Below are 12,032 nucleotides of genomic sequence, written 5' to 3'. Positions count from 1 at the left end.
CGTGCGCAGTCTGCACATTCTCCCCGTGTCTGCGTGGGTTTCCTCCAGGTGCTCCAGTTTCTTCCCACAGTCCGAAAAGCGTGCTGGTTAGGGCGCATTGGCCATGCTAAATTCTTCCTCAGCGTACCCGAACAGGCGCCGGAGTGTGGCGACTAGGGGATTTTCACAGTAACTTCATTGCAGTGTTAATGCAAGCCTACTTGTGACTAATAAATAAGGTTTAAATTTTTACAAAGCATTTACAGCACAGAAACTGGCCATTCAGCCCAACATGTCTCTGCTGGTATTTATGCTTAATGTTATCAACTTTTTTTTCTTAAATCATTCATGGGACATGGGCGTCGCTGGCTGGTCAGCATTTAGTGCCCATTTCTAATTGCCCTTGAGAAGGTGGTGATGTGTTGGTTGGCTTGCTAGGCCATTTCAGAGGGCAGTTGAGAGTTAACCACATTGCTGTGGATCTGGAGTCACATGTAGGTCAGACCAGGTAAGGACGGCAGATTTCCTTCCCCAAAGGACATTAGTGAACCAGATGGGCTTTTCCGACAATCGGTAGATTCTTAATTCCAGATTTTAAAAACTGAATTCAAATTCCACCATCTGCCGTGGCGGGATTCGAACCCGGGTCCCCAGAAAGTTAACTGAGTTTCTGAATTAATAGCCTCACAATAATACCACCAGGCCATCATCTTCCATAGAAACCATAGAAACCCGACAGTACAGAAAGAGGCCATTCGGCCCATCGAGTCTGCACCGTCCACAATCCCACCCAGGCCCTACCTCCATATCCCTGCATATTTTACCCACTAATCCCTCTAACCTACGCATCTCAGGACACTAAGGGGCAATTTTAGCATGGCCAATCAACCTAACCCGCACATCTTTGGACTGTCCCCAACTAAAATCCCCAACTAATGTGCCGTAACTAACTATAATTAAATGTATTCCTGGAGGTTTGCCCCCCCATGCTCCACCTATTAGTTGGCCAATGCACCCACCCTTGTGACGCAATGCCACCCTACACCAATTGGAAAGCAAGAAGTCTCATTACCCAATTCAAGATGCATGACCGTCAACCAATAGCCTTCGGATTTTCTAATTTCAATATTTTTATATCTGGGAAAGAGAAATGTTTAAAGAAAATGAAAAAAGAAACAATTTTCTGTGATGCCCCAATGCTCTTTCTCCAGCGTGGCACACAGCAGGTCCTGGACTTTGTACTTTAATTCTTGGAGACTCCAGGGCCAATCCTGGAGTGTTGGCAACTCTATTTATGCACTATATCAGCCTCCTTCTGACTCTTCAGCAAACTCCAGCAGCACGGTGGCACAGTGGTTAGCACCACTGCCTCACAGCGCCAGGGACCCGGTTCATTTCTGGCCTCAGGTCACTGTCTGTGTGGAGTTTGCACATTCATAGAATCATAGAATCCTACAGTGCAGAAGGAGGCCATTCTAACCATCAAACCCAGAGAATTCCCAAAATATAGTTATCTTTAAACCTCAGAATTACAACAAGTCCAGGATGTCTCTAGGCTTTGTTGTGGGGCTGTTGGTGCCAAGCGTTTTAATTTGCTACAGACATTGTTCCTTTCAAGTAGCCAGACAAAGTTTAAAATCAGCTGTTTATTACTGGCTAGAGCAACGGCTCTAGTACGCCAGCTAGTGGCGAGCCTGAGCACTGAATACAGAGTTACACCAACAGATATACTTCCAGATTCAATTACAAGTAATTAGCATATGCCAATCAATTATGTACATTTGTATACAAGTTATCTATGTCCACTCGCAACTATTGATTAGAGTTACATCATGCATTGGTGAGTGTCTGGAACGAGCTGCCAGAGGCAGTAGCAGAGGTGGGTACAATTTTGTATTTTAAAAAGCATTTAGACAGTTACATGGGTAAGATGGGTAGACAGAGATATGGGCCAAATGCAGGCAATTGGACTAGATTAGTGGTAAAAATTGGGTGGCATGGAAAAGTTGGGCTGAAGGGCCTATTTCCATGCTGTAAACCTCTATGGCTCTATGAAATGGGTGTTATCAACCAATCACAACATCTGCACGTCTATTTGATTATAATATCCAATCAGTGTAAAAGTTTGAATGTGCTAGCTGGTAACATCACAGTTTGTGTTTAGCTTGTAGATATCAATTATCTCCCATGTCCAAGATTCCTGCTGTTAATGAATACTCTCAGGCGAGGGAGGCCTCGTTAGATAAACAGACCCTGTGTCCAAGCCATAGACCATGTTGCCTCCCCATGTCACCTTTAGGCCTTGTGGTTCTCCAAACAGCTTGACATTGTTTTACTTGCTGCAATGCTTCTGCCTGAGAACCGGCAGGCCACAGCCTTGTGCTCCTGTGCACTGACCCCCAGCAAGCAGTGCACATGGCTTTTCTGTTAAACTCCATCTTTTAACCCTTTCTCTGAGTGTGATCATTAATATGGCTACCAGCCCCCTCAGCTTCATTAACTACTTAATTCATTGTCCTATCATCTTCGAATGTATCTGCACAATGCCCCACCCACCTTCAGGCACCCAGTTTAAAACCCGACCATTTCATGTTTTTAGCTCCTCTCATTTTTTTTGAACACCTTCCCCCCCCGAATCATAGAATCCCTAGAGTACAGAAGGAGGCCATTTGGCCCATCAAGTCTGCCCCAACCACAATCCCATCCAGGCCCTATTCCCCTAACCCCATGTATTTACTCTAGCGAGTCCCCCTGACACTAAGGGGCAATTTAACCTGGCCAATCCACCTAACCCGCACATCTTTGGAGTGTGGGAGGAAACCGGAGCACCCGGAGGAAACCCACGCAGACACGGGGAGAAACTCCACACAGACATTGACCCAAGGCCGGAATTGAACCCGGGTCCCTGGCGCAGTGAGGCAGCAGTGCTAACCACTGTGCCGCCCCCTGATTTTCATTCCGAGGCCAATTTTGTATCCGTGCTATTTCTATTGTTCCAGGGGTTGCAGTTTTATTCATGAGCTTTACATGTGGCACTTTAACTAATGTCTTTTGTAAATCCATTACCATAATGTCACTGCCCACGTTCACCCTCACTGATAGATCATTGTGAGGTTCAATGGGATTCTATATCGGGGTCTGTAATCCAGTTAGACTGGCCGTCACACACACATGTTTACTATGGAGTTGTCATCCCAACACTCATAGCTCTAGTGAAAGCCCTCTATTAAATCTTGGTGTTTTAATGGAAGGTCTTTCACTTGCAGAATGGACATTAATGTACAGCTTACTCTTATGTATCATAGAGGTCTTGTGGTTCAGTGGGTAGCATCCCTGCCTCTGAACCAGAAGCTCTGGGTTCAAGTCCCACCCCAGGACTCGATGGCCAAGGAAGGTGCGGTTGGAGAAACTTGGTTTGTTCTCACAGGAACGATGGAGTTTGAGGGCGACCTGATAGCAGTCTGCAAGATTATGAGTGGCATGGACAGAGTGGAACATCAGAAGCTTTTTCCCAGGGTGGAAGTCTCAATTACTAGGGGGGGATAGGCTCAAGGTGCGGGGGCAACGTTTAAAGGAGATGAGGCAAGTTTTTTTACACAGAGGGTGGTGGGTGCCTGAAACTTGTTGCCGGGGAGGTAGTGAAAGCAGATATAATAGTGACTTTTAAGGAGTGTCTTGACAAATACATGAACAGGGTGGGTCTCGGAAGGGTAGGGGGTTTTAGTTCAGTCGGGCAGCATGGTCGGTGCAGGCTTGGAGGGCCGAAGGGCCTGTTCCTGTGCTGTAATTTTCTTTGTTCTTTGTTCATAACATAGTCAAACAGTTTGAGTGTGCTAACCTGCAAATCCTTTCTAACACGCCAATGGTTGACAGTAAGAGTAGGAGGGACACCTAGTCAGCCAGATGATGTGGAATGACACCCTCCTCAAGCTATAATCCCCCTGGCGACAGACTAGCGACCTGTTCTGGGAATTGCTAGCTATGGTCTGCCTTAGTGCACCAGTCGGTGCGGGAAGGGAATTGGAATTACTGTATATCTCGCAGACTAAGTTGTGAGAGAGGGAGAGAGGAAAATTGAGACAGAGCAAGAGAGAGAGAAGTCTGAGGATAAGGGGCAGCAAATTTAAAACAGAGTTGAGGAGAAACTACTTCTCCTAAACGGTTGTGAATCTGTGGAATTCGCTGCCCCAAAGTGCGGTGGATGCTGGGACAGTGAGTAAATTTAAGGAGGAGTTAGACGGATTTTTAATTGGTAATGGGGTTGAAGGATTATGGAGAGAAGGCAGGAAAATGGGGATAAGGAGCATATCAGCCATGATCGAATTGGCGGCACAGTAGCACAGTGGTTAGCACTGCTGCTTCACAGCTCCAGGAACCTGGGTTCGATTCCCGGCTTGTCTGTGTAGAGTTTGCACATTCTCCTCGTGTCTGCATGGGTTTCCTCCGGGTGCTCCGGTTTCCTCCCACAGTCCAAAGATGTGCGGGTTAGGTTGATTGGCCATGCTAAAATTGCCCTTAGTGTCCTGGGATGCGTAGGTTAGAGGGATTAGTGGGTAAAATATGTAGGGATATGGGGGTAGGGCCTGGGTGGGATTGTGGTCGGTGCAGACTCGATGGGCCGAATGGCCTCTTTCTGTGCTGTAGGGATTCGAATGGCCTAATTCCACTCCTATATCTCATGAACTTATGACTCAATAAACACGTGTTTGCGGAAGGAAAAGGTGATTGTGTTGAGATTGCGAGCCGGGCTATTCCTTTGGGGAGAGGTGTGATGTGTTCTAAACTTTCCTCTGGTTTTGACAGGTGGTCAATGATGAAATGTGTGACGTGTGTGAGGTCTGGACGGCTGACGACCTTTACCCCTGCAGGATCTGTACCCGGGTCTTTCACGATGGCTGCCTGAGTCGCATGGCCCACCTGAGTGCCAGCAGCATCCAGGAGCTGAAGGAGACAGCCCACACCACGGTGGGCTGGAGCTGCCAATACTGTGTGAGTTCAAGCTTTGGAAAGAGTGGGAATGGGCTCCCGGAGGCAAGGAGTGGCATTCCTCGCTGAGCTAATCCGCAAGGCTGCCTCTGTTTAAAACAGTTCGAACCTTGCTTCCACATCCCGGCCTGGCCTCAGCATCGCTTCTTATCCCAGTAACTTCCCCAGACATCTCTTCCTCAGAATCTCCATGTTTCTCCAGCTCATTCCCAATTCCTATCCCTGCACCGCTGGCCATACATTCAGCTGCCGACACACCAAACTCCAGAATTCCCTCCTTAACCCTTTCTGCTTCTTAAGATGCTCCTTAACGTCCACCCCCCTGCCTTCCTGTGATATGCTTTTATGTTTGGTTTGATCACGCTGCCATAAAGCCCCTTGGAGATATTTTGGGATGAAGCAGGTGCTAGAGAAATGCAGGTTGTTGTTCAGTTGGAAGTGTTGCCTTTCTCCAACATTGAGGGATGTGCAGAGGAGCAGGAACTCGAGCAAAACATTCAGATACTCAATGAGGATCTCTGTGTGGGGACAATCCCAACCCCACTGCCCCCTACCCCTCCCCACTGCCACCTCCCCCTCCCCACTGCCACCTCCCCCTTCCCACTGCCCCCTCCCCCTTCCCACTGTCCCTCCCCCTCCCCACAGACCCTCCCCCTCCCCACGGACCCTCCCCCTCCCCACAGACCCTCCCCCTCCCCACGGACCCTCCCCCTCCCCACAGACCCTCCCCCTCCCCACGGACCCTCCCCCTCCCCATGGACCCTCGCCCTCCCCACGGAACCTCCCCCTCCCCACAGACCCTCCCCCACCCCACGGACCCTCCCCATAGACCACCCCCTCCCCACGGACCCTCCCCCTCCCCACGGACCCTCCCCCTCCCAACGGACCCTCCTCCTCCCCACGGACCCTCCTCCTCCCCCTGCGTCTCCCCCTCCCGCTGCCCCTCCCCCTCCCACTGCCCCTCCCCCTCCCGCTGCCCCTCCCCCTCCCGCTGCCCCTCCCCCTCCCGCTGCCCCTCCCCCTCCCGCTGCCCCTCCCCCTCCCGCTGCGCCTCCCCCTCCCGCTGCCGCTCCCTCTCCCGCTGCCGCTCCCCCTCCCGCTGCCGCTCCCCCTCCCGCTGCCCCTCCCCCTCCCGCTGCCGCTCCCGTTCCCGTTCCCGCTCCCCTTCCCGCTGCCCCTCCCCCTCCCGCTGCCCCTCCCCTTCCCGCTGTCGCTCCCGTTCCCGCTGCCGCTCCCGTTCCCGCTGCCGCTCCCCTTTCTGCTGCCCCTCCCCTTCCCGCTGCCGCTGCCGCTCCCGTTCCCGCTGCCGCTCTCCTTCCTGCTGCCCCTCCCCTTCCCACTGCCCCTCCCCTTCCTGCTGCCCCTCCCCTTCCCGCTGCCCCTCCCCTTCCCGCTGCCCCTCCACTTCCCGCTGCCCCTTCCCTGCCCGCTTCCCCTCCCCTTCCTGCTGCCACTCCCCTTCCCGCTGCCCGTCCCCTTCCCGCTGCCCCTCCCCTTCCCGATGCCCCTCCCCTTCCCTCTGCCCCTCCCCTTCCCTCTGCCCCTCCCCTTCCCGCTGCCCATCCCCTTCCCGCTGCCCCTCCCCTTCCCGCTGCCCCTCCCCTTCCCCGCTGCCCCTCCCCTTCCCCGCTGCCCCTCCCCTTCCCCACTGCCCCTCCCCCTTCCCCACTGCCCCTCCCCCTTCCCCACTGCCCCTCCCCCTTCCCCACTGCCCCTCCCCCTTCCCCACTGCCCCTCCCACTTCCCCACTGCCCCTCCCCCTTCCCCACGGACCCTTCCCCATGGACCCTCCCCCCCCAAGGAAACTCCCCCTCCCCACAGACCCTCCCCCTCCCCACTTCCCCTCCCCACTGCCCCCTCCCCGCCGCCCCCTCCCCCACCCGCCGCCTCTCCCCCACCCGCCGCCCCCTCCCCGCTGCGCCCTCCCCCTCCCCCTGCCCCTCCTCCTCATCCTGCCCATCCACCTCCCCACTGCCCCCTCCCCACTGTCCTTCCCCATTGCAACCTCCCCCTCCCCGCCACCCCTCCCCCTCCCCATTGCTGCATTGATACCAGCTATGGAGGATTGAGGCTTTGAAATGGCCATTTACTGCCCACTTGAAGGCTTCGATTGCAATGTGTTCAGAAGTCTGACCTTTCCACCCTGGATTTAATGGTGTTGGGGTTTGGGTTGGGGTGCCCGTCCCTGCCACAGAGCACATTACCATTCTGCTCAGTCAGACTGCACTCGTGCAGAGTGAATTTACCACACATAATATCCCATCACTCACTGAGAATGGTTTGAGTTGTGTTTAACTCCCTGACTCGGTTTCTGTCGCTTTCATTCTGTGAGGTCATATAAACATTCTCACCTCACTCCCACCAATTAACTCCCATATCTGCGGCACTCTGAGCACTGCACCTTACTCTGCAGATGTCCCAGTTCCCCACACTCCGGGTAATCACTGCATTAAAAACATTCTTGCTTCTTTTTGATTGAAATTGGGGGCAAAACTTGAAAAATAACAGAAGCAGAAAAATGGGACGTTCAAGACGGAGATTTTAAGAAATCACCCCCCAGATCAGACAGAAAAAAACAGCTGCGGAACGCATAATACATTCCCGGATCCGGCACATTGATCACATTCCCGGATCCGGCACATTGATCACATTCCCGGATCCCACACACTGATCACATTCCCGGATCCAACACATTGATCACATTCCCGGATCCCACACATTGATCACTTTCCCGGATCCCACACATTGATCACATTCCCGGATCCCACACATTGATCACATTCCCGGATCCCACACATTGATCACATTCCCATATCCCACACATTGATCACATTCCCGGATCCCACACATTGATCACATTCCCGTATCCCACACATTGATCACATTCCCGGATCCCACACATTGATCACATTCCCGTATCCCACACACTGATCACATTCCCGGATCCCACACACTGATCACATTCCCGGATCCCACACATTGATCACATTCCCGGATCCCACACATTGATCACATTCCCGGATCCCACACATTGATCACATTCCCGTATCCCACACATTGATCACATTCCCGGATCCCACACATTGATCACATTCCCGGATCCCACACATTGATCACATTCCCGTATCTCTCACACATTGATCACATTCCCGTATCTCTCACACATTGATCACATTCCCATATCCGACCGATATCGATTACATTCCCGCATCTGACACATTGATCACATTCCCGTATCCCACACATTGATCTCATTCCCGTATCCCACACATTGAAATCATTCCCGATCTCACACATTGATCACATTCTCGGATCCCACACATTGATCACATTCCCGTATCTCTCACACATTGATCACATTCCCGTATCTCTCACACATTGATCACATTCCCGTATCCGACAGATATCGATCACATTCGATGAGGAGAGATTAAACAGATTGGGTCTGTACTCGTTGGAATTTAGAAGGCTGAGGGGTGATCTTATAGAGACATATAAGATAATGAAGGGGCTGGATAGGGTAGAGGTGGAGAGATTCTTTCCACTTAGAAGGGAAACCAGAACTAGAGGGCACAGCCTCAAAATAAGTGGGGGCCGGTTCAGAACAGAGTTGAGGGGGAACTTCTTCTCTCAGAGGGTAGTGAATCTCTGGAATTCTCTGCCCATTGAAGTGGTGGAGGCTACCTCGTTGAATATGTTTAAATCACGGGTAGATAGTTTTCTGATCGATAAGGGAATTAAGGGATATGGGGAGCAGGCGGGTAAGTGGAACTGATTCGCTTCAGATCAGCCATGATCTTGTTGAATGGCGGGGCAGGCTCGAAGGGCTAGATGGCCTACTCCTGCTCCTATTTCTTATGTTCTTATGTTCTTACATTCCCGTATCCCACTCATTGATCACATTCCCGTATCAGACTGATTTCGATCACACTCCCGTATCGCACACATTGATCACGTTCCCGTATCCGACACATGGATCACGTTCCCGTATCCGACACATGGATCACGTTCCCGTATCCGACACGTTGATCACGTTCCCGTATCCGACACATTGATCGCATTCCTGTATCCGACACATTGATCACATTCTCGTATCCGACACATGGATCACGTTCCCGTATCCGACACGTTGATCACGTTCCCATATCCGACACGTTGATCACGTTCCCGTATCCGACACATTGACCGCATTCCCGTATCCGACACATTGATCACATTCCCGTATCCGACAGATATCGATCACATTCCCGTATCCGACACATTGATCACATTCCCATATCCGACAGATATTGATCACATTCCCGTATCCGACACATTGATCACATTCCCGTATCTGACCGATATCGATCACATTCCTGTATCCGACACATTGATCACATTCCCGTATTTCACACATTGATCACATTCCCGTATCTCACACATTGATCACATTCCCGTATCCCACACACTGATCACATTCCCGTATCCCACACACTGATCACATTCCTGTATCCCACACACTGATCACATTCCTGTATCCCACACATGTTGACTCAGTGTTGAAGTTTTCTCAACTCACCTCCTGTCTTCCCCAGTAGTTTTGGATATTGTCCGGTTCTCAGGAATGTCCCGGTCTTTATTGAAAGTAAAAAGTTTATTTATTAGTATCACAAGTAGGCTTACATTAACACTGCAATGAAATTAGTGTGAAAATCCCCGAGTCGCCACACTCCGGCACCTGTTCGGGTCAATGCACCCTAACCAGCAGGTCTTTTGGACTGTGGGAGGAAACCGGAGCACCCGGAGGAAACCCACGCAGACACGGGGAGAACGTGCAAACTCCACACAGACAGTGACCCGAGCCGGGAATCGAACCCAGGTCCCTAGCACTATGAAGCAGCAGTGCTAACCACTGTGCCACCGTGCTGCCTGGCACAGCTTGTTGTGGACTCTTGGTTAACTCTGGCGAACTGGCTCTGATTGCCAGTTGGTCAGCGTGCCTTCTCCACACTACATTGCCTCGAGTTTGTACGGTATAGGAGACAGGTCCTGCCTGTGCTAATACGGTGACAGGTATCCACTTCTCACTGGTGGTGTGGTTCCTTGTCAGTACCTCCTGATCTTTCTGAAACACGTGGCGTTTAGCCCGGTTCTCAAATCGCATAACCTGACTTTGCTGCTTCTCCAAGACAATTTCTCTTGTCTTGGGCGACTTCAGCAATTCAAACACTGTGCGTAATCGATGTTTTATCATAAACAATGCAGGAGAACTTTGCGGTGTCGAATATCAGAGTCATAGAGATTTACAGCATGGAAACAGGCCCTTCGGCCCAACTTGTCCAGGCTACCCTCCTTTTACCACTAAAGCTAGCCCCAATTGCCCGCGTTTGGCCTGTATCTCTCTATACCCATCTTACACATGTAACTGTCTAAATGCTTTTTAAAATTGTCCCCACCTCTACTACTACCTCTGGCAGCTTGTTCCAGACATTCACCACCCTCTGTGTGAAAAAATTGCCCCTCTGGATCCTTTTGTGTCTCTCCCCTCTCATGGATAATTAATCTTAAAAAAAACCTTCTGCCCTTACTCAGTCCCTGTCCCTCTATTCCCTTCCTATTCATGGACCCATCCAGATGCCTCTTAAATGTTGTTAATGTGCCTGCTTCCGCCACCTCCTCTGGCAGCGCGTTCCAGGCACCCACCACTCTCTGTGTGAAAAACCTCCTCCGCACATCTCCCTTAAACTCTCCCCCTCTCACCTTGAACCTGTGTGCAGTTGCTGGCTGTGGGAATGTGATTCTGTATTCAAAGTTTCTTCTTGGCTGCAGACTTTGTAATGAGACTCTGTGCATCCTGGTCTAGGTCCTGAATATGCTGCAGAAAGATCCCTGATCCTAAACCCCACCTCACTCTGACAATCAACCAGTCACCACTGATCTCTGCTTTCTGCCCCTTAATCGATTCTGCATCTCATAGAATCCCTGCAGTGCAGAAGGAGGCCATTCGGCCCATCGAGTCTGCACCGACCACAATCCTACCCAGGCCCTATCCCCATAACCCCATGCATTTTACCCTAGCTAGTCGCCCTGACACTCAGGGGCAATTTAGCACAGCCAATCCACCTAACCCGCACATGTTTGGACTGTGGGAGGAAACTGGAGCACCCGGAGGAAACCCACGCAGAAACGGGGAGAAATTGCAAACTCCACACAGACAGTGTCCCAAGCCGGGAATTGAACCCGGGTCCCTGGCGCTGTGAGGCAGCAGTGCCAACCACTGTGCCACCGTCCCGCCCTCGGTTAGCATTATTGCTTTAAACACACAGGCTTTAAGTTTGCGAGGGCTGTGAGAGTGTCATTAAAAAACACTCAAAGAGAAATGGATGTGAGATTAAAATTAATTTTTAAACACACACAATGAAAGAAAAACTCTTCAAGCAATCTGGAAGCTGTTAAGAGTCCAATTGATGTGGTGCTCTGGAAGTGGGTTGACAAGTGCAGTGACACTGAGTGGCTGAGTGCATTCGGAGACAGAATTCCTTCGCCTCCCACAGATTCCTACTGTGGCACTGTGCGCAGAAAGATGTGTGTGTGTGAGCTGCAAGGATAACGATGCACTGAAGATTGGATTTGCCTCACACCTTGGCAAGACTCCCAGGAAGCCCTGAGCAACAGAATGGCATTGACAATCCGCAGGCCACGCGCCTCAGTGCAAGTGAAGCCAACGCTAATCTCAGGCACTAACTCTGTCTTTTGATGGTCAGTGGGTCCGATTTCTCTCTTTACACAATCCAGGCAATGGCCTCTCTCATTGGCACCAAGTCCCTGAGGAAGACAGTGGCGGAGCCACCATGTTGCTGCATACTCTGGGGACCCAGGTTCGAATCTCGCCAAGGCAGGTGGTGAAATTTGAATTCAACTTAAAAAGAAAAAAAATCTGGAATTAAATTTTTTTAAAAAAGTCTTCTGATGACCACGAAACCATCGTCCATTGATGTAAAAACCCATCTGGTTCACTGGTGTCCTTTAGGGAAGGAAGTCCGCTGTTCTTACCTGGTCTGGCCAACATGTGACTCTTAACTGCCATT

General features: G+C 51.1%; 1 protein-coding gene across 2 annotated transcripts in view; it reads left to right on the top strand.

The window, feature by feature from the left end:
• The window catches only part of phf24 (PHD finger protein 24), a 101,296-nt gene that overhangs the window by 24,203 nt on the left and 65,061 nt on the right, over nt 1-12,032 (top strand). For both annotated transcript variants that reach the window (XM_078215475.1, XM_078215476.1), the window contains exon 2: nt 4,783-4,968. In XM_078215475.1, the coding sequence (XP_078071601.1) occupies nt 4,783-4,968 (186 nt within the window). The remainder of the gene's footprint in view (nt 1-4,782; nt 4,969-12,032) is intronic.

The sequence above is a fragment of the Mustelus asterias genome, chromosome 6, assembly GCF_964213995.1.
Source record: "Mustelus asterias chromosome 6, sMusAst1.hap1.1, whole genome shotgun sequence".
NCBI classification, from domain to species: domain Eukaryota; kingdom Metazoa; phylum Chordata; class Chondrichthyes; order Carcharhiniformes; family Triakidae; genus Mustelus; species Mustelus asterias.
Note: the sequence above shows the minus strand (reverse complement) of the source record. Positions and strands in the feature narration are given on the sequence as shown.